Source organism: Lampris incognitus, chromosome 11 (genome assembly GCF_029633865.1).
Source record: "Lampris incognitus isolate fLamInc1 chromosome 11, fLamInc1.hap2, whole genome shotgun sequence".
NCBI classification, from domain to species: Eukaryota; Metazoa; Chordata; class Actinopteri; order Lampriformes; family Lampridae; genus Lampris; species Lampris incognitus.
In genome coordinates, this window is record NC_079221.1 from 9,042,226 (window position 1) to 9,066,024 (window position 23,799).

The 23,799-nt window shown below is 45.2% G+C and overlaps 1 protein-coding gene across 1 annotated transcript in view; it reads left to right on the forward strand.

The window, feature by feature from the left end:
- The window catches only part of gsk3ba (glycogen synthase kinase 3 beta, genome duplicate a), a 43,755-nt gene extending 30,739 nt beyond the window's left edge, over window positions 1-13,016 (forward strand). Inside the window, exons 4-11 of the mRNA XM_056289091.1 lie at window positions 3,645-3,755; window positions 6,151-6,281; window positions 6,824-6,930; window positions 7,122-7,219; window positions 7,827-7,934; window positions 10,374-10,560; window positions 10,843-10,941; window positions 12,067-13,016. Of these exons, the coding sequence (XP_056145066.1) occupies window positions 3,645-3,755; window positions 6,151-6,281; window positions 6,824-6,930; window positions 7,122-7,219; window positions 7,827-7,934; window positions 10,374-10,560; window positions 10,843-10,941; window positions 12,067-12,137 (912 nt within the window). The 3' untranslated portion in view covers window positions 12,138-13,016. The remainder of the gene's footprint in view (window positions 1-3,644; window positions 3,756-6,150; window positions 6,282-6,823; window positions 6,931-7,121; window positions 7,220-7,826; window positions 7,935-10,373; window positions 10,561-10,842; window positions 10,942-12,066) is intronic.
- The last annotated feature ends 10,783 nt before the right edge of the window (window positions 13,017-23,799 follow it).

Consider the following 23,799-nt stretch of genomic DNA (forward strand, 5'->3'; position numbering starts at 1 on the left):
TGTTTACATGTAAAGGTTCGTGACAAACATTTTGTGTTGTGTGTAACCCCACGACCGCTAGATAACAGTGTTGTCATCTATCTTCAGCCATTTGACTCTTCCACCCCAACCCAACAACGTAAACTGAGACAGGAAGTAGCATAAGCGCAAAGAACACAGGCCTATGAAATTGCAACATATCGCCTTTCTTACAGTATCGCGATATAGTGAATCGTAACACCTGTATCATGATACGTATCGTATCGCCAGATTCTCGCCAACACACAGCCCTACATGGTGGCCGATTTAACAAGATGGGGTAGCAGGTGGGTAAATAATCACTTGACCCTCATATTTTGAAAATCTGAAATTTCGAAGGGGGGTGCCTGTAAAACAGGTAGCGAGGTGCCATCCGCCATTAATGGTAAAGTGTTATAAGTCTTGCAGGCTGCTGTTTGACAGTACAAACAAGAGAAACCTGTGGCTACGGATCATAAGCTAAGCCTTGTGTATAATTAGCAGGGCTGACAGAGGCTGTGCCAAGGCACAGACTGAGGGAGGGGTATTATCAGTCAGTGTGGGCAGTGCCAGTTCCTTACATGTCTGTGAATGCAACCAGTGGCATACATGTTGTAAGCCTGTTCCTGGACATGCAAGGCTGCATGCCACAGTCCGTTATTTGCGTGCATCAAGACTAGGATCTTTCTTAATGCTAACATTCTTTCTCTCTCTCTCTCTCTCTCTCTCTCTCTCTCTCTCTCTCTCTCTCTCTCTCCCTCTCTCCCTCATTCTCCCACACGTCCAACCTTTCTGTCGTTTCACAGATGCATGTACACTGACTTTTGTGTGAAATTCCCAAATTACGTAGGGTTATGTATGTATTATATAAAGGGCTGCCTTACGTAATCTGTGGAGTATGAATGCCCGGGGGGCAGACAATTTACTTGGATCTCTCTCTCTCTCTCTCTCTCTCTCTCTCTCTCTCTCGCTCTCACTCTCTCTCACACACACGAATGAAAAAATTGTCAGTTAAACATGGACAGCATGCATACACCTGGGTATGGAACATACTGTGCATTCTGTCAAGCCTCCTCTCATACAGCTCAGCACAGTTGCAGAAGTTATCACAGAAGCCATTACAGGAGTACTAGCTCTCTGTTAATCAATTCTGGAGCCAGTTGTTCAGGTACAGGTGGTGTTGTCAGCCAAATAGGTGGTATGTTCTTCAGCCAGGAGTGAGTGAGGAGCTTGTCCGCTCCCTGCCTGCCTAACCGGCCGGGCGTGAGCTGAGGAAGTGGCATTGTAGTGAGGCAGGAAGTGAGTCATTGCTGTTGCTAGGCTAAATATAGCCTCGGTGGCGCTAGCAAGAGGCGAAGGAGTCGCTCGGCTCACATCTTACACGTTATCAATGGGACACGTGCTGGAGAAATAGGATGGGGTGGGGTAGTGTCAGGTGGCAAAAAGGAGAGAAAACGAGAGGGGGGATGGAGAGGACGAGTGCTTGAAATAACAGAAATGAAGTCAATGTAGGTGCCTCTGAGCGTTCAAGGCAATTAATGTCCCTCTGGGTTGTCTGGGAAAGCAAAGTTCCTTTGTGTGTCATTGTCTGCCTGCTTGTTTGCTTGCATGTCTGCCTCATCTTTCTCTGTCTGTCTGTCTGTCTGTCTGTCTGTCTGTCTGTCTGTCTGTCTGTCTGTCTGTCTGTCTGTCTCTCTCTTATCCTTTGTCAAGCCATGTCAAGTCAGTTTTATTTGTATAGCCCAATATCACAAATTACAAATTTGCATCAAGGGGCTTTACAACAACACTACATCCTATCCTTAGACCCTCGCATCGGGTAAGGAACAACTCCCTAAAAAAACCCGTTAACAGGGAGAAAAAATAGGAAGAAACCTCAGAGAGAGCAACAGAGGAGAGGGATCTCTTTCCCAAGACGGATAACATGCAATGGATGTTGTGTTTACACAGTTTACACAATACAATATTGAAAGAGGATAACAGAACTATAATGGAATTATAAAATTGATGACGAATATGATGAGCAGGATGCCAAGCGGTGTCCAGACGCCACCAGAACAGCCCCAGACCCAAGCCACATGACCAGCATCAATATGTAAAAAAAAAAAAAAAATCTTTGTGATCTTCTGTATTTGTCAGTCTATCTGTGAGACGATATGTCTGCGTGAGATGCAGATCAAGGCGTTGAGCTGACTGAAGTGTACCACACACACTCTGTCTGCGAGCCTTTTACGAGCGTCACTCTCCCACAAGTTGTATAGATTTGCAGGGTGTTTGCTCTGCGTGCTGCAGATTGTCTCTTGCTTCCTAGACTGCATGTTGGGCAGGCTATTTCCACTGCTGATGAAATCAGGGAGGCGATGGGCGAAAGCATGGAACATCCATTCCCAAAATAATTAAGAGGGTGGAAGAGAGAAAGATCCATCCACAGGGCAAGAAAAGTAAGATGGGAAAGAAGTGGGATAATTTTAATCCTTGATGTATTATAAGCAAAGCAGTGTATTTTAAACTGTGGCTCTGGCCACTAAATAGTTTGCAAGCCTTCATCTGGTCTGTATGCAATTAGCAAGAGTAATTAAACATGAGTATTTTGCACCGACACTACCAGTTTAGTGCTAGGCAAGCCAGCAGTCAAGGAACGAAAGCTTTCATGAAATAAAATTTGAAACTGGCGGATACAGATTTCCCTCAGCCCCACCCGATCAACACAGGAAATCGCCTATTAACAAGACTGGTGATGAGACTGTAATGTCTTCTATCAACTGTTCAATCTGAAATGGAGAAAAGCTTCCATCACTATCTGGGTTATTTGTGCTCTATCTAGCACCCGAGAAGCATTCTGTTCTTGATTTGGCACTTGAGTTCACCAAATGTACTCTTTTGCTGGTACATTCCACGTGTCTGGGTCTCGGCACCAGACCAAACTATTAGATGAAATAAGATAATGAACCTCTGCATTACTGATAGTGTTCCGAGTATAATTTAGCGTTCCAGCTAATCGGTCGAGAACAATGCCCTCATAACCACCACCCAGTAACTCAGTCTGCCTTCTCCGGACAGAATCAAAGGAAGAGGAAGTCCTTGAATAATATAGAGCAGAGCGGGGGAAGGGGTGGGTACGGCGTCTTGCAAGGGTCACTACGCTCTATATCAAAAACGTTACCCGGGCTTCCATCATCAGCTGTCCGCTATCAGGAAGTGATGTCAGTGCTTGTGGCTGTAGTATCGGAGCCAGACCGTGGTGACATGGGAGACTAGCATTTCCTGCCCTTGGAAGGGAAACCCTTCACAATGGGCCCCTGTTAGAGAGCGAAGGTGGACATCGGTGACGCATGCTGACAAACAGTCTGTAGATTCCTCTGTCACCGAAGCAACACCCAGCACAGCTACGCAGAGAATGCAGAGAGATGGGGAGGGAGAAAAGGGAAAGGCAGAGAGATGGATGGATGGATGAAGGTTCTCATGGGATAAACATATTGACAGCATGCATCATGGGTGGCTGGTGTGTCTGTGCCACACACCAGGTTGCAGATTAGATTTCTAAGTGTTTTTTAGGGCCACTTTTTGTTTTTTCATTTATTGAACTCGTTCACATGCGCACATGTTCCATCTAACCTTGTCCTTTTCCTGTTCTTTCTCTCCAACAGAAAGATGAGGTGTATCTAAATTTGGTTCTGGACTATGTCCCTGAGACGGTCTACAGAGTGGCCAGACATTACAGCCGAGCCAAACAAACCCTTCCTATGGTCTATGTCAAGGTTAGTGTGTGGGTGTGCTCTTCCTTTTACCGTTTACATTTTGTGTACTTTTGTCCATGCACAAGTGTCACCCCCATATCCATTTGGAGAAGGTGGCCCACCGGGTCACACCGTGAGTTATTCTCTCCAAAGCTTGCCAAGTACTTTCGAGTTGAACAGCTCAATAAAACTGTCCAGTTAATCATCACACGTACCGCTTAATAGTGAGCACGAGGACAAACAAGCAGTGATGGTTTGGGTTTGAAGATGTGCGACTCGACAACTGAGGACGAGTCATACGAGTTTCTTTGCCTAAGATAACATTTTGTTCACTTACTGGAACGAGTGAGTTTGCAAATACGCCTTATCAACTCCAATGGTGTTTGCTGAAATACAATATATTTGTGTGGTCCCCTCAACAAATCTAGTGTTACGCTTACTATTATGACCAGGATTTCACTCCTACGTAAAATGACCATGGGCGGTCAAAATGACCGCCGTTTTTTAACACTAGAATGACCAAGACGGTCCTTATGACTGTTTTGGATTTTCAAAGTTTAATAACTTTGTGGGAGAAAAAAAGGTACATACCTGCCACTCTCTGAATGCTCCTAGCATTGCATATATTTACATTAAAATGAGTTTTAGATCAACTGCACAAAAAAAGTTATGATAAGATCCATCTAAAACGACCACGAGTGGTCAACATGACCGCAGGTAATTTGCGTGTGACCGTGCGCGTCATGTCACTATTTATGAAATGTTGGTCGCATCGTTTCCTTCGCTAAGTTCGTTGCGCTGTCCTAGAAACACACTAGTGTTCTCCAGTGCAGAGAAATAGTCTAAACTTGATTTTGTCTGGGTAAAGACGCCGTTACAGACGCACCATGACTCCCACCGAGGCGTTGCAGTATTTACAGGCGTTGGACAGCGGCGATTTTAAATTGTTTGAAAGATAGTATTAAAAATTGTTAAAATGTTAATTTTGGTGTCAGTTTCTTAACAGACATAGTAAGATATGTAATGCATTAATATCTTAGTTGGGTATTTATCTTGACAGAATGTAGAGTTTAAAAACCGACCGTCATTTTGACCGCCCTTGGTCGTTTTAGGTAGGAGTGAAATCCCGGTTGTTCTAGTGTTAAACTCTTTATTCTGTCAAGATAAATACACAACTGAGATGTTAATGCATTGCATATGTTAGTATGTCTGTTAGGAAACGACTGACACCAACATTAACATTTTAACAACTATAATACTATTTTTAAACAATTTAAACTCCAGAGAGACATGGTCAAACGTGAACAGCAAAATTAAAAAAGTGAAAATATTACCTGAAAAACACATATTGCTGATCTAACAAACATAACAAGGCCTATAAAACGTGAAATGTAGAAAAAGAACTGAAAATAAATATTAAAATAGTCCCAAACAACGACCGGAACTTAAAAAGTACTAGAACGACCGTGGGTGGTCATTTTGACCGGTCATGGTCGTTTTAGGTAGATCTTATTGCAACTTTTTTTTGGTTGTTTTGTTTATTTTTTGTGCAATTGATCTGAAACTAATTTTAATGCAAATCTAGACAATTTTAGGAGCATTTAGGGAGCGGCAGGCCTATATCTTTTTTCTTTTTTCACAAAGGTATTACATTTTGAAAATCCAAAACAGTCAAAATGACCGCCTTGGTCATTCTAGTTTAAAGCAGAAGTCCATATACCTATTTTCTACCATCTAAAATCAAACTATAGTGTGAAGGCAGCAAAATGTTTTGTTTGTTGCCTGTTTGTTTGATCCAACAAATTATTTATGTAGGTTACAACAATAACCTCTTAAGAAACACATTAAGTAAAGCGTTACGTTATGGTACAGAGTAATGAGTCTTGGCACAACATGACTTAATTAGGCTTAAATCAGTTAACACTGAAAAGAACCCATTTGGTTCTAATGAGAGAATCTCATTAACACAAATTACATCAAAATAACAAGCCAAAACTACATGGAGAACTAAAACACCTCCTTTTCAACAACTCCTTTTCCTGTTTATCATTTTACACCAATACGTCATCGCACAGTCAGCACTCAGCAAACTGGGTTTAAATGGGCCGACCCTCACCAAGGTCCAGTATCACCATTTGTACACTGACGGTAGATCCAGAAAAATTACGAGAAAGAGTAACAAAATTAGAATTTACATTTCTATTGACTGTGTACTTCCTTGTAAAACAAAGTTGAGAACATGTTTGGATATGACTTCTTTTTTTTGTATTATGTACTCATAGTAGTTCCCAATTTTGGTACAAAGCTGTTAACTTAGCACTGCTAGCTACCACTTCTGCTGAAGGGATTATAATAAGGTAATATCTCGCTATCTAAATTTGTGCATTTCTGTTTGTTTGTGTGTGCGTGTGTGTAGTTGTACATGTATCAGCTGTTTAGGAGCCTGGCCTACATCCATTCGTTTGGGATCTGCCATCGGGACATCAAGCCTCAGAACCTGCTGCTCGATCCGGAGACCGCGGTGCTCAAACTCTGTGACTTCGGCAGGTGAGAACAGAGCAGCACCCATTCACATCAGACCCGCATTTCAGGGTTTATTCAAGGTTTTTTTTCTGGATTTTATAGAGGCTTTGGCCTAAATACTGGGATCAGACATAATCCAGAATGCATTTAATTTTCTGCAGCAATTTCTATACAAAGAATCCAATGGCTCAAATGTTTTAAGGTAGAGTTGAGTAGATATGATTATCGATTATAGTATAAACTCTTTTTTTGTGGTGCAACATGTTTTCATCGCTAGAACTTCCTTGCAAAATGGTCAGCAAATCCACACCTGTATGAAATTTTGTTTTGGTTGCTTTTTTGAATTTCAGATAACCTAAGAGTAAGTAAAGCAAAAATGGGAGAAAACTGACCAAAAGTCAAACACAAGATATTAGCCCAAACCCTCCCGTTCCACAAAAACACATCTATTATTTTACTTATTTTACCCTTATTCCTCTTTTTTGCTTCAAATGTAGTAGGGGGTTGAGATGGCGGTAATGTTGATCATGTTAGGATAGCCATGATGTGCTCTCCTGATATTGCAGTGCGAAACAGCTGGTCCGTGGAGAACCCAACGTGTCCTACATCTGCTCTCGCTACTACCGAGCCCCTGAGCTCATCTTTGGTGCCACCGACTACACCTCCAGCATAGGTAGGCTGACTCTCACTGTTAGTCACACTTTGACATATGCTAACGCTATAACCAGCTACCAGAAGAAAAAAAAAACGTTATCACTAGCATGTTTGTGGAGGTAGTGGTATGTATTCATTGCTGTCAAAAAGCGGTCTCTTGCTTTTATCTTACTTCCTTTCTGTTGTCGGCGACCCCACCTTTCCTGGCAGATGTGTGGTCAGCTGGCTGTGTGCTTGCAGAGCTGTTGCTAGGACAACCAATCTTCCCTGGCGACAGTGGAGTGGATCAATTGGTCGAAATTATCAAGGTACTGACTGAGGCGGCCTATGGGGTGTAAAGTCTTCATATATGAGCTTCCATGAGACATTTTTCCTCTGTCAGTGTCTAGTTTCTCCAAGGCGGCACGATTGCATTGCTGCCTTACATAACAGTGGGTCCTGGGTTTGGTCTCAGCCTGTCAGTGTGGGGTCTTCATGTTCTCTATGTGTTTGTTTGGGTGTCCCCCGGGTTCTCCACTTTCCTTCCACAGCACAAAAACGTGTGTTTTTAGGTGAATTGGAGACTCTAAATTGCCTGTATGGTTTGAAATATGAGTGAGTGGTTGTGTGTATGTGTTTGTGTGTGTGTGCATGGGTGGGGGGCTTCTACCATTGCCCAATGGGATACATATACCCCAGCGCCCTGAGACCCTGACTTGGAGGAATCAGGCACAGATAATGAATGAATAAATAGAGATTTTTTTTCACCCCCCCATTATCACTCTGTCCTCCTCTACACCATTCACATCTACATCTCTGTTGGCTCAACTTTTCTGTCTCTTATCCTTTCTCATCTCAGACTCCCCCAGTCCTGTCACCAGTCTCTATCATTCAGTCACCAACACCTTGCTGAAACGCTCTGTCTCTCTTTGGCAGGTTCTTGGTACGCCTACTCGAGAGCAGATTCGAGAGATGAACCCAAACTACACAGAGTTTAAATTCCCCCAGATCAAGGCACACCCTTGGACTAAGGTGAGTCAACAGGTACAAAAACCCTTTTACTACTCATTAAAGCCCAGCTCTCTGGCATCGCCTCTGTGCATGTGCAACCTGTCTGTCTGCCTTCGTATGTAATGATCTGTCTATCTGCCTTACCTGTCTGTCTGCCTACCTTTCTACCTCTCTCTCTCTCTGTCTGCCTGCCTGCCTGCTTGCCTGCTTGCCTGCCTGCCTGCCTGCCTGCCTGCCTGCCTGCCTGCCTGCCTGCCTGCCTGCCTGCCTGCCTGCCTGCCTATCTGTCTGTCTGTCTTTATGCATGCTCAATAATCCAGGTAAGAAAATCACAGAAAGTTGAATTTGTTCATCTGGACCCAACATTTATTGAGAGAAATGTTTCATCACTTATCTAAGTGACCTCTTCAGTCTCAACTGACTGCAGGTATCCCCACCCTTATAAACAATACAGTGGAATAACGACCGAAACCAGCGATCGGTTTGATATGCAAATTGCCGTGACCATTAACTAGAGTTTCAATGGCCACGTGTACTATTCACAGAGGATTTGGGAATGTGTGCAATCACAGCATTGTAAGATGGCGACAGATGTACTCTTAGTACACCCCCCCCCCCAGTTCAGGGATGGTCGTCCCCTCTTCACATAGATGGCCTTTTTGACTCCCTGTTCAAACCAGCGTTTCTCTCCATCAAAGATGTACACATCCTCATCCTTGAAAGAGTGGCCATTGGCCTGTAGGTAGGTGTAGTCTGCAGAGTCCTGGCCTGAGACATGGTGTTTGGAAAATACGCTTCTCAACTGTTCCGACACTCCCGCCATATACGGAATCAAGTTGCTCAGTCTCAGTTGTTTTCAAATCCCAAAACATTTTGTGTCAGAACTTGGTCCACCGTAAGGATCGGGTCCCTTGGCACAAACAGAGCAATATAGTGCACGCTGTTAAGTGCTGGGAGGATTTCCATGAATTATACATTGGAGAAACCAAACAGACGCTGGCCAAGACGATGGCACAACACAGAAGAGCCAACGTGTCAGACCAAGACTCTGCAGTCTACACCCATCTACAGGCTAATGGCCCGTCTTTCAAGGATGTGCACATCCTTGATAGGGAGGATCGCTGGTTTGAATGTGGGGGTCAAAAGAGGCCATCTATTAGAAGAGGGAATGACCACCCCTGAACTGAGGGGTGGGCCTAAGAGTACATCTGTCACCATCTTACAATACTGTGATTGCAACCATTCCATAATCCTCTGTGAATAGTACACGTTGCCATTGAAACTCTCGTCGATAATGGTCATGGCAATTTGCATATGAAACTGATAGTTGGTTTCGGTCATTTATACGACTGTATTGTTTATAAGGGTGGGGATACCTGCAGTCACTTGAGACTGAAGAGGTCACTTAGATGAGTGATGAAATATTTCTCTAAAACGTTGTGTCCAGATGAACTGACTCATCTTTCTGTAGACATATGTTTGTCTGTTTTTCGTCGCCTGTCTTCACCTCAGTAATTTCAGAAATGTCTTCCATTATGTTTTGTGGATAGTCATAAGTTACACCTTGATTATCTCCAATGTTAGATATCCATGCATGCACCACCTCAACATTTTAGGCATTCATCTAGAGCAGGCTAAAGGTTTCAGTGTCCCACTGTAGGAGATCTTACTCAGACACAATCTGTGGTCTCATTGGCTGTTGAAGGAAACATATCTGTGACAGTCCAAGTAATTGACAATCTGTTTAATCACCGAGCCACCCAACCATCCATATCTTGCTCAAATGAACCAGATTTAAGATTGCTTTGATTTACAATTCCCCCTGCTTGGTCAGCACAAGAGTGTATTATGTACTTCCTTTGCCCTGCTTTGTAGTACTTCTGCCAATCTGATATTAGGTCAGTACTGCCACAAAAATCAGAGTTCGCTTTTCCATTTCACACTCATTTCAATGCTTGTATAAAGGTTTTACTGAACTTCTTACAGCCGTTAAACCAAGATCTCTCTGCCATGGACTTGGAATGGAGACTTTTCCTCTTCCATTTTTTTCCCTCGCTGCCTCTCAGCAGTCCAGCCCACTGCTCTGCTATTGGATAATGGCATCATCCAATCTGCAGGCAGCAGGCCCTCATGGCACTCTCCTGCTCCCCACTGTGGACATTTTATGCAACTGCATAATATGTCAGTATGCCAAGGGGTTTCACACTACAGTTGAAGGCCTTGGTTCATTTATACCCGAGTATATCCTTGCTGTTACATGAATTCCCCTGTAAGTTTTAAATGACAGATGCAGGTGAATCAAGAGGAAGCCATTTTTTCATCCTCTAGTTTCTCCTTTTGGAGAACCTGCAAGCCCTTTTCATTCCCATGCAAGTAATTTAGCATCATAGCCTCTGTTCAGTCTAGCAGAGTAGAGTTCATATGATTGGCCAGTCGGCTAACTCATGTCATTGTGTGTGATTGACTGTGTAGGTGTTCCGGCCGCGCACTCCCCCCGAGGCCATCGCGCTGTGTTCTCGCCTGCTAGAGTACACGCCTACAGCCCGCCTCACCCCGCTGGAGGCATGCGCTCATTCCTTCTTTGACGAGCTGCGTGACCCCAACGTCAAACTGCCCAATGGGAGAGAGAAGCCCTCCCTCTTCAACTTCACCACCCAGGGTATGAACTGCCAACTGTCACTCTCTCCACTGTCAGTGAGCGTACGTGTAGATCAAAACATACAGAATATTCTGGAATTCAAAGAGAAGTTTAATATCTAGAATTTGGTTTCTTTTCAGAAATCTAACGATCGTTTCACCAACAAAGTGTTTCCATTACTGATCGGTTTAGACTGGTGACAGTGTTGATGATGCTGTGATTGTTGGTCTTTCTTTGACACTGTGTGACTTGATTTGATCAACTCTCAATCGGTAAATTTTTATTTCTCTCTTTCTCTCTCAGAGCTGTCCAGTAATCCCTCCCTGGCCTCCATCCTCATCCCTGCCCATGCCCGCAGCCAGGCGGCAGCTTCCACCCCAACCAACACCTCTGCCACTACAGGTCAGAGTTTCACTTCGTCCGTTTTGTCACCTTGTTTGTGTTTTCAAAGCTCAAGCACATACAGATGTTTGGTGGAAAGTGCTCGTTTTTGACATCTGTTTCTGTTAAGTGATTGAATAAAGGTCGATTTGAAGTGTTGCACCTTTGTGTGAATTTGCTCCCGCGGTGTTTTTAATTGCAATATCAACATTACGATGCCAAAAGGATCTCGGTTAGGGGGAATGTGTCCCACTATTGCACCTGTACAGCTATGGGTGGGTATGGGCAGAAATGGTGTAGGCCTTCACACGTATTAGGTTCTCCTAGAAAAACCTGCAGCCTACAGGTGAACAGAAGTAGTCTGCTGGCTCAGCGTGTGTCGGAGGATGCACATGGATGTCTTTTGCCAACCTTCATACGGGTTGATAAAAGCGGGAGCTTAGGAGAACAGGGAACTATAAAATGGGGAGAGCTAAGAAGAAGATACTTTATTGTCATTGTACATACATACAATGAAATTCATTCTCTGCATTGAACCCATCCTCTGTACCAGGGGTGGCTAATGTGCCATGGAGATTTCACTGATTAGCAACCCTTCAACCAAAGAGGAAGAATGGATCAGTGAAATCACCTGGTGTGGAGTCGGGTTGGAATGAAAACCTGCATACACATGGCTCTCCATGGCACATGGTGAGCCACCGCTGCTCTATACAGACACTAGAAACAGTGGGCAGCTGTGTACACTAGCAGCAGTGCAGGGACCAACTCCAGTTCTTTGTTATCACCTTGATCAGGGGCGAAGTCAGGAGTATTAACCTTAACATGCATGTCTATGATGGTGGGAGGAAACCGGAGCACCCGGAGAAAACCCACGTAGACACAGGGAGAACATGCAAACTCCACACAGAAAGGACTTGGGATGGCTTTGGGTTTGAACCCAGGACCTTATTGCTGTGAGGCAACAGTACTAACCACTGGGCCGCCATGCATGCATGATAATACACATAGAAAAAAACACGCAGCCTTATATTGCTTGTCAGTCTTGCTCTCTCTCGTTTCGATGAATTTCAAGTGACTGTTTTCTTGCTGACCACTCAATGGTGAACAAGTGAATGACCATCACCTTCTTCTTTGTCTTCTCCATAGATGGTAGCACCACAGAGCGAGGCCCCAGTACCAACACTGCCTCTGCATCTGCCTCCAACTCCACCTCCTGAACCCTCATGTGATCTCCTCCACCTCAGCCCCAGCCCACGGCCCCTCCATCGCCCCGGCCAGGGGGTGAGCTCTGTTCTACTCCGCTCCCTCCTACTCTTCTCAACTCTACTCAACTCAACTCGACTCTTATTTTACTCCACCCACGACTGCAGCGGAGGGGTGCTGACAGAGCTGGGGTTCGACAGCTGGCAAACAGTCCTTCAGCACGACCACAACAACAAACTACCCCCATCTGCCTCTCTTGTCTCCCAACTGGCCCCCTGCCCGGCTGTTTGAATTCAACTCCATGCTTCGTCGAAGACATCTGTCCCTGTGTCATCGGCATGGAGGCCAAGTGCGGGGGCAGAGGAGAGGCCGTCGACTGTACTCTTTATGAAAGTACACTGTACATGTATACACAATGCTAGCCTGCTAATGTTTGTGAGAGGATGTATTGTAAAGAAAAAAAAAAGGTCATAAGTCCCAAGCTGGTCCCCTTCACCCTTCTATATTTAACTAATAACTATCTGGCCTGGTCTTACCGTCTCCACCACCCCATAGTTCCTATTTCCCTATTCCCTCATTTGCCCCCCCCCCGCATCCCTGTGTACCCCTGGCCGGTGCCCCTCCCTGGTTCCTCCTGTAGTGCATGGCCTGAGTATGGATAGGATCGCCCAGGGTCCCCCCACCATCCAAATGTTCACCCACGACATTGACTTCCAGTCGCGCTGACTAGGCATGAGGCTCACGCACACATATACATACGCCTGCGAGTGCGCGCGCACACACACACACACACACACACACACACACACACACACATAAACACACAAGCTGACCTACTCACATGCGCAAATTCTCACACACGAATGCATGATGATTTTGATATATGTGGAAAGAAGCGGTCCATTTAACGGTGGGGGTGGGGGGAGGGTGGGATTTGGACAAGTTTTTTTTTTATTATTATTTTTGCCCGGGGTTGTTTTTAAATGGTTTTACAACTGTTTTACTCAACCTATTTTTTTAAATTTTGTTTTCCACTCCTGGGCAAATCCTGTTTTCGGATTGACACATGTGATGGATGTGACATGTATCTGGTTCTGTGTGCTTGTATAATATATATACATACAATACAAAAACATACGTGCATAAAAACATACACAGTTTATATATTACTTTTCCTTATGTATAAAAAGTATATATAGATATATGTATATTAACTTCAATGGTTCAGAAATCATTTATGTTGAGCTCATATCTGGCAGAGCAGTGGCAATATTTGCTGCTGGCTAAAGACGGTAGAATAAGCCGAGGTTGGTGTTCTTGTCCCCCCCCCCCCCTTTGCTGGAGTGTGGTTATGATTCCGGCAGTCACTTCCTCGTTCTCCTGGGTTGTCCGCGTGTGTCTTGTCGGGGCCGTCGAGTGATTTCAGACGGTCGATCTGTTCCCTCCCCCCCGGTCTCGACGGCCGCTTGGCGGTTAACTGTCTGCAGCGGTTCTTCTGCGGCGGCGCAGTATCGGGGGGGGGGGACACGCGCTCCTCTCCGTGTTCCTCTCTATGCGTTTGTTTCGGTGTGTGCGCGTGCGTGTGTAAAATTCAGAAGTATCAAAACACTTTTTAAAAAAAATTAAAAAAAGTTCTCTCCTCCCTCAACTCTCGGAGAAGTCTTTGCGGAGGCGGCGGCGCCTCAGGAGAAAAACGGCTCGTTTGTGTTTTTTTTTTGTTTTTTTGGTCTCCTGCCACTGTTGACTCTCATGTATTGTGACCACTAACTCACTGTTAGTCTAGCATTTGTTTATTTGTTTGTTTTTTTGTTTCTGTTATATTTTTTTTTCCTCTCCACCTGCTGACCATAGAGCCACTCGGTACAGTCTATGAAAGCATCTTATTGACTGAGAATACTCACTACAGTTTAAAAAAAAGAAAAAGGAAAAAAAAAAGAATTTGTATATACAGTATAAATGCTCCTCACCAAAATCCTGACTCGTATGTTGTTTTTTTTATGTTTGATTATATTTTTTTCATGTTGTGTTCAAGGTATGTATATATGCAGACCCATGTACTGTTTATGAGCAAAAACAAAGACGATGAGGGGTGTAGGATGACATGAAAAAGATGAAAAAAAATGGAGAAAAAAAAAGAATCAGGGCAAATCTGATGTTGTTTATGGATATTGTAGATGATGATGAGCTTTATCCAGCCATATAGTTCAATCTTACCTGTACAGTACAGTAGATGACAGCTGTATTATTGTAACAAGAACTAGTCATGTATAGTGTAACTATAGTTTGGAGTGCCTTTGCTTTCATACACCTCCGCCTTGCCCCCCCCCACACCGCCCGCTCGCCATCACCCCACCCCACCACCCCCGCATTGTGACTCCCCTTCGGTGCTGTTGAATGTCCTTCTGTCCCGCAACGCACACCCCGCAGACGCGCGCGTCCACGCACACTTCCTGTCTAAATGACCCCCCCTGCCCCCCCCTCCAGCTGCCTCCTCTCTCAACCCCCACCCCCCTTTTTTTTTCTTACGGAAAAAGTAAACGTCAACAGTAACGTACAGACATTATTTGTGGTGAGGATTTTTTTTTTTTTACCTTAATCGAAAAGACGAGCGTTTTTATTGTCGATAAATGTTTTGGGATTTATCTCCGACAAACGTACAAAAAAAAGGAATTTAAAAAAAATACGTTAGTCCCAGCCTGGTGGGTGGGGGTGGGGAGGCAGTAGGGGTCATAACGCTCTAGCATACAGTACAGTATCTTCCTGTATTACTTGCGGTGTTGGTTCTGGTACCAAAGCCAAACTATGATGTAAATGTTGTGCTGAGCCATCCTCAGAGGCAATAATGTACCCTCTCTCTCTCTCTCTCTCTCTCTCTCTCTCTCGCTGTTTCTCTCCCCCTTTCTCTCTCTGGATATTCTGTCGTTTCTCTGTTCCTCCTTCCTTCCACTTGCTCTCGCCTTCCTCCCCCCTCTTTGTGGTGTCGAGGGGGATCTCAGTAGCACCTACAGGGCCGAGTCTCGTAGCCTTTTTTTCTCGTCCTGCTTGCTGTAATTTTTGCATCCATGAACGCGTCGCAACTCCACCCCTCCACCCCACCCCCCAGAGGCCCGTGAACACATTCTGACCATTTCACCTTGCCCCCCCTGATTCCAGTTTAATAAGAGTGAACCGTGTTTAAACACCACAAAAGGTTACCAAAAACAAAAAAAAACAAAAAAAAAAGACAAAAAGTATAGTGGACTAAACTATCTATACTGTGTATATATGTGTGTGTATGCGTTAACCTACACACATATACATACATACATACACCCACCATCACAACGCACACACTTGTGACGGAAGAATATGCTATCTGGGTTTCAAGAAAAGAAAAATACGAAAATACGACAAACATCCTGTATAACAGTACTACTACTTGAATGCCTCTGTTTGTGACTGAAATTTTTATTTGATTTCATTTCTTTTTGTTTTTGTTCTGTGAAGGTATGCTAAATGTGCGCCTCTGTAAATATTCCCTCTGCGTGCTCTGAGGAATAGTTCCCTGGTACTGTAATTTGCATTAAATAAAGAGTAGGATAGCCTGGAAATGATCAAGCCCATTGTCTTTGCCTACTTTGTCAACTTGGTGCCGTTTTCTTTATTTGGGGACTTTGCAAAATACCCGATTACTAAGTAAATTCACGTAAACCGAGGTTTAATTTTAAGTGTTCGCTGTATGGCCACCGGGTCAGTCCCAGTATTTGATGGTGCGAGTTAATATTGTGTGGGACAGAGGTTTTGGGACTATGGGTCGTGACCTACAAGTGAGGTCACAGTAGTGGGCCAGATGTGTCTCGGGGTGTCAAGATAAACGCATGTTGTTTGGAGACAGAAAAAAAAATGCATGCAACTTCATGGCCTCAAAAATACTTCTGACTCGTTGCAAACAATGCAATAGTTTGTATTCCAAGATATCCCTAGAATACTGTTGGATGTTGACATGCCTTGCTTGTTTCATTAGTGAGCCGGGACTGAAGACAGAAAAGGGGAATGCGGCATTGAGGAATGTTCAGACGATTGTTCATTATCCTGCTCTCTGGCTAGTAACAAGTATGTTTGTTTTACTGCACAAAGTATTTGTTGGGTCCAAAAAGCATCTCCATGCTGTTTGGGAACCCCTGGTATCTGGTACTGAATTAACCACAGTGGGGCGGTGTATGACCCCCCCCCCAGCTTCAAACAGCCCCCTCAGATGGATTACTTCCCAGTCTCCCCGTCATATCTTGCAAAGGTAAATGGTCAGAAAGAGGACCTGAAGGAAACAAATAAGGGAAGATGCAGGCCCGGGGAACGGATGTACTAGCCAGAGTAAAGCCGGGCCGTGTGCTGACCGTTGTTCAGAAAAACTAACACTCCAAACCAAAGAGAACTTCAACTTGGGATCCATTTGCGTTTCTCTTTTATTCTAAAAGCTACATTTTAGTTTTTCACATTATCCAAGCACAACCCCCCCCCCAACATAAAACACAAACAGCCTAAAGTGGCAAAGCTCAAGAGTTGTGATCAACTTTGTGCGGATAGTACTCTCTCCCTTCCTCATACTCAAGGCTGGATTAGTACCCCCAGGGGCCCCTGGGCACTGAAACTCATACCACCCCCCCACCCCACCCCGCCCCACCCACTGCAGCCATTAAACCCCACCTTTAATTATTTTGAGCTTCCAGTCGAGCTGGCATGTGAAATCTACCACACCATAATCACACACCTACTGGTCAAAGGCTGAATAACCAGTCCGGCTGAGCAGGTATGCCTACACAGACCAATACACCACCAAGTGCTGCCATTTCACTCATAAATCACAAGACAAGGAAACAACGGATTAAATCATCCCAAGGCAGTGTGTGACTCAAGACTATGGCAACATTTGTGTTCACCGAAAACCACCCGAGCAGACAGCACAGCAGTTATTACTGATACACAATAATGTGACTGACCAGGAATATGTTTACAGCAATGCCTTCCTAAGGTCACCACACAGCACAGCCGAATGCAGGTTTCCAAACAAGGCTCACTAAGGGAGCTGGGCAACTTCACACACGACTGCAAAAGCCAAACCGACTCCAACACAATATATTAGCAGCGTCACACCGCAGTGACGCGACACACGTCATGCAAACAGCCCATCAAATGAACTCATCCCCCAAATATACAGCGACACACAACCACGACAGACACTGCTCAACGCACAGCCGGCGTAATAAAACCGGTTCTTACCGTCAGAAGTTTCGCCTTTCTTGACTTTTCCTTCGCAAACTCTTGTGATCAAGTCCCCAAAATCCAGCTGGGCGTCATAGCAACCGCCGGTGGCCGCTCCCAGGCTAGCGCTATGCTAGCTAGCTAGCTAGCTCCACATCCGCCGTCGGAATGCCCTCTCCTTCGCTTCGTTTAGCTTTTTTTGAAACAGCTTATTATTATTTGGACTTTATTATTATTATAATTATTGTTCCCGCTTCTTTTACTTCCTTTTCCTTGCTTTTCTTCCTTTGGGCAGCCCCGCGGGGCTTTTGGCTAACGTCGTCCATTTTCTGCCGCTTGGCAAGGTTTCCCGCGCACTTCTCTCTGATACAACCTACCCGATGGCGGGTCAGGTCAACATTAATTCCTCTGGGCGTCCGGGTGGCGTAGCGGTCTATTCCGTTGCCTTCCAACACAGGGATCTCCGGTCCGAATCCCCGTGTTACCTCCGGCGTGGTCGGGCGTCTCTACAGACACAGTTGGCCGTGTCTGCGGGAGGAAAGCCGGACGTGGGCACGTGTCCTGGTCTCTGCACTAGCGCCTCCTCTGGTCGGTCGGGGCGAGGGGGAATAGCGTGATCCTCCCACGCGCTGCGTCCCCCTGGCGAAACTCCTCACTGTCAGGTGAAAAGAAGCGGCTGGAGACTCCACGTGTATCGGAGGAGGCATGCGGTAGTCTGCAGCCCTCCCCGGACCGGCAGAGGGGGTGGAGCAGCGACCAGGACGGCTCGGAAGAGTGGGGTAGTTGGCCGGGTACAATTGGGGAGAGAGATAAAGGGGGGGGGGTATATACATACTAAACACAAATTAATTCCCCTGTTTTTAACCTCGACTTGGCTTGATAAAAACCGAGCTTGAATCTGTGCAGGGTAAGCCCCCTGCTCTCTATGCCCACCCACCTTGACCATAGCCATTAGCCATTAGCCATTAGCATAACCGCTTGCTCACCAGTCACCACTTGCCCGGCCATCTCACCAATAAAACAACCATGATACTTAATTTTCTTGGAAACAACTTTTATTTCATTTTGTTGAGTGTTTTCTGTCAGAGAAGGCAAACGAACAATGTCAGCGGTGATCCACCTTTAACCAGTAACTCGTCTTTCAGTGAAAATGATGCCACCTGATAGACAATTTGATATGCATTTGTGCCCCGGCAGGCGGGATAACGCATAGTTTATATTTAGGAAAGGACCTGATGTGGTCAGAATATAATGAGTACTAAGAAGAACCCCGCTACAATGTAGCGGTTTGGTTATCCACCCGTCTAAATCTCCCTCCTCTTCATCCTGCCAGCTAACCGCCTTCCCCCTGCCCCTAAACCCCCCCCACTCCAACTCCCTCCCCCCAAATGCTCAGAATCATCTGAAATGCCGAGAAAAGTGGTTTTTAGCCATTTTTAGAAAATGCATGTTTTGCATAATTATGCGTAATTATTATAATTATTTTAATGTTCTGCTATTTTTCTGGTCCTCTCTGGAACAATACCTACCACCTCCAAAAAAAATGAGGATCATAAGTGCATTTTTGCAAAAATGCATATATTTTGCATAATGCCAAAACATATCTAAGTCCCAGAAATTTTTTTTTTATATAGGTGAAAAAATCAAAGATGCTCAGAATCATCTGAAATGCCGAGAAAAGTGGTTTTTAGCCATTTTTAGAAAAATTCATATATGCATAATTTTAATTTTTTTAAGATTTTTTCCCTTACTCTCTGGAACAATACCTACCACCTCCAAAAAGAATTAGGATCATAAGTGCTGTAGCTTTCGGTCCCGCTATCTACACTAACTAACTAACACACACACATTACGAAAATATGGGAAGTTGATTCCCATGTGGAGCGTTCATGCTACTCCCCCCCCCCCCCCCCGTACTGCATGGTCGAGTTCATATGCACCAGCTCCTTGAGTGCTCAGTGTAATGATATGTGCCCACCGGGCCAGTAGGTGGCAGTATTGGTATATCTTGTTTATTGTGGAAACACGTAAGACACAATATTGTAGCGTCCACCGCTATAGAGGTCACACTTACAGGATTCACAGCCGAACGTGGTCTTCATTCTCGGCTGGTGACGGCCACGGCCACGCCGTTGTCACGGCACGATCTTCCAGGGGTAAATGTTCTCCCGGCTAAGGCCCCCTTGTCGCAGTTTTGGGTAGTGACGCCGGTCATCTTTCCAGACCCGGAAATTGGAAAATAAAAAAAAATAATGTAAACTACTAATAAGACACGTTAGCCCCTAGCTAAAGCCGAGCGGTTAGTGACGTCGCCTTGTGGTGCAGTACACCCCGTATCGAATCCCGCACCGGGCAAGAAAATAACCGGTTACATTGGTGGCAGCGGTGGGATCCGGAAGTGTGCAGATCCTCAGAAGTCTCTTCGGAGCGCGGGAAGAACAAAGCGCGAGGGCGCGCTTCCAGGGAGGGTGACGACTGTAAACTACTAATAAGACACGTTAGCCCCTAGCTAACGGGTCTGACCCTTTAGCCGAGCGGTTAGCGATGTCACCTTGTGGTGCAGTACACCGCGTATCGAATCCCGCACCGGGCAAGAAAATAACCGGTTCCAATAATAATAATAATAACAAGGTCGTACAAAAGCAGTGTCCATAGTTACAGATGTGCTTGCACCTTCCTCTGCGGAGACTTGTTTGACAGAATTAAAACACTAATGGTTCAACTCCAAAGTGACAAAAATGCACACAAGCCCCCCCCCCCCCCCATGGCTTCAGATGCTTCTAATCATGGCGCTACAAAACGTTTCCCACTGTCTGTGGGTTTGAAAAGCAAGATCCTTGACTTTCATGAGGACAGCGATGAGTCATCTGCTAACACGGTGGCCCAGTGGTTAGCGCCTTCGCCTTCACAGCAAGAAGGTCCTGGGTTCGAACCCCGGGGTTGTCCAACCTTGGGGGTCACCCTTTGTGTGGAGTTTGTATGTTCTCCCCGTGTGTGCGGCGGGTTTTCTCCGGGTGCTCCGGTTTCCCCCACCATCAGAAAGACTTGCATGTTAGGGTTCATACTCCTGTCTGTATCCCTGACCGAGGCGTGGCAAGACCTGGTCCCCGGGCGCTGCATGGCGGCTGCCCACTGCCCCTAGCTACACAGCTAGGATGGGTTAAATGCAGAGCGTAATTTCCCCTCGGGGATCAATAAAGCATAATCATATCGACATACACCACCAGATTATGATCAAGTTAAAAGAAAATGACCTGCGACTGGACATGAAAAGTGTACTTCAGTCCTTCACATGCTAAAGGCCTAACCTGTAACCTGCATAGTCTATTGTGTGCTACTGAATCAACCAGAGGACAAAGCATGGAGATGCTTTACGAGCTAAGGGGCATAATTGAAGTGTTTATTTTCTAATTTAGATGGACATTATATCAACATTTTAGACTACCTCTCAGCATTGGTAACCTGTCCCACATCGCCCCACACAAACATCCTCTTTGTCCCACATTTGGTTTGTTGGGATCTGGTCACCCTAGGGGGCCACAGGTAAAGTGCCGAATGCCATCCCAGTATTCATGGACTTGGGCCTATGCCTGTCGCCAAACAGGGTCGCTACAATATGAGCACATAATATGAAATAAACCAGACACATGATGTGTGATTTTAATTTTGGGCATTGGAATCAACTATATGCGACTTTAACCCGAGCCACAGGCTGCTTACACTCGAGACCTCCCAGTTTCACCTAGAAATCTGAGAAACACCAGACTCTCGGTGTTAATATCAGTGTAACGTGAGCATTGAATGTCTAACGTTCAAAACTACGTTACATTTTTTCATAGGTAGGTATAAAAAAAACGCTGGGTCTTGAGTTTTTGTGTGCGGAAGGGTCATCTATAACTTAAAAACCCCACATTATTTCCATGAAGATAAGGGAAGGTCCGCTCAAGGTGAGGCTGCTGCCAGACCGCCCTCGGTGTTATCGGAACTGCTGGTCTGCATGGGCTAGCAGTTAGCTTAGCCTGCCCCGCTTCCACGTCCTGTCAGACCGCCCTCGGTGTTAGATCTTCGGGCGCAGCTCCGGTCAGGGCCGTGGTCCCTGGGCCCACAGGATGCAGCAGACCAAGCTCTGCCAGCCGATCCAGCGCCAGCTCTCCCAGCCATCAAATGAAGACACAAACTTAGACGCAGAAGCGGATGAAGACACTGCATGGACGGTACTGGGTGAGGCCGCTGCAAACGTGAATTCGCGCCGCCATCTTCCCACACCGCCCTGTGATGGCCTGGTGGCCTGTCCAGGCTGTCTCCCTGCCTGCCGCCTGATGACTGCTGGGATAGGCTCCAGCATCCCCGTGGCCCTGAGTAGGATAAGCGGTTTGGATAATGGATGGATGGGTGGATGGAGGGATAAGGGAGAATATGCAGAAAGCACAATCTATACGCTTTTATGTCTGTCCTTTTACATGAGTACCCACAATCATTTTCACAAGTTGTTGCCTGAGTCGTTTAAATGGGATATCATCCTCCAATTTAAGACAAAGAATACTTTTGTGCAGAGTCAAAAACTTGTAAAACACGTTCAGTATCGATTCTAACTTACAACCACTCATATATGTCATATCGCTCCAACATGAACACACCTCCAGTCCTGGGGTGGCTGAAAAATGCTTTTATTAAATACATTTTATTTGAGTGGCTAGCTACTTGGTGTTTAATTTGAGCCTTTTCCAGTAACATTCCCTGGTCAAACTACCTGCACCACATTTCCACCTCCATCTGATTAGATATATACTATGACGTTATTGTATTCCTCCACACTTTACCCTTTAATTTCTTCTAATCTTGTTTCCGTGTCTCTTATTCAAAAGCCTTTCATGCTTTATGTAAAGCGCTGACCTGCCTGCTGTGCAAGTGAACTGGTCTTGCCGAGTCTTCTCGTTTTATTTTTGCAGAATTTCTCACGACCATCAGTTCTGCCATCCTAAAATCACATTTCTACCACACACTTTTTTAGTCGTCCTGTGCTGATGGCAGTATTATTTCTAAGCCCCAAAGATGCAATAAAAACTGAAAGAGAAACGCGTATGAAATACCTTAAAGCCTCTCTGATCAGTTGTAAAGGGAAATAAATCAGTAGAAAACATGGCAGCTATTGAGATAATTACCTTCGGGGAAGAAGAAAAACCAAGCCAGAAATCTTGGTGTTATTATGGGTTCAAATCTAAATCTCAACAGCCATATCAACAAGTCCGTAACAACATCAGCCTACCATCATCTTGAAAACATAGCAAGACGTGAAAACATAGCAATGCTTGAAAACATAACCAGGTTTGAAAACATAGCGAGGCTTGAAAACATAACAAGGCTTGAAAACATAACCAGGTTTGAAAACATAGTGAGGCTTGAAACCAAGTGAGGCTTGAAAACATAACAAGGCTTGAAAACATAGCAATGCTTGAAAACATAGCAAGGATTGAAAACATAGCAAGGCTTGAAAACATAGCAAGACTTGAAACATAACGAGGCTTGAAAACATAGCAATACTTGAAAACATAACCAGGTTTGAAAACATAGTGAGGCTTGAAACCAAGCGAGGCTTGAAAACATAACAAGGCTTGAAAACATAGCAAGGCTTGAAAACATAGCAAGGATTGAAAACATAGCAAGGCTTGAAAACATAGCAAGACTTGAAACATAACAAGGCTTGAAAACATAGCAAGACTTGAAAACAGCAAGACTTCGAGGACCCGTGTCCAAACAAGACTCAGAAAAATGTGTTCATGCCTTTATCACTAGTAGGTCAGATTATCGTAATGGTCTCTTCTCAGGTCTCCCTGCAGCTTGTTCAGAATGCTGCTGCTAGAGGTCCAACAAAGACCAACAAACCTGAACCCATCACACCGATTCTCAAATCCCTGCATGGGCTCCCGGTGTGTCGGAGGATCGATTTCAAAATGCTGCTGCTCATCTATAAACTACTAAATGGTTTAGGGCCAAAATACATCACTGAGATGCTTTTAAACCAAGTGAACCCTCTGGACCCCTCAGGTCACCTGGGGCCGGTCTGTTAAGCGTCCCCCGAGGCGAAACAAAATATGGAGCAGCAGCATTTAGCTGCTGTGCAACAAATGCTGGAATGAACTTGCAGAAGATCTGAGACTTGCTCCAACGCGGACTACTTTTACATCAACATTAAAAACATTGATTTTCAGCATTGCAGCATGGTGGCATAGTGGTTGACGTGGTCCTCTCACAGCAAGAAGGTCCTGGGTTCGAGCCCCAGGGTAGCCCAACCTTGGGGGTCGTTCCGGGTCGTCCTCTGTGTGGCGTTTGCATGTTCTCCCCGTGTCTGTGTGGATTTCCTCCGGGGGCTCCGGTTTCCTCCCACAGCCCAAAGACATGTAGGTCAGGTGACTCGGCCGTACTAAATTGGCCCTAGGT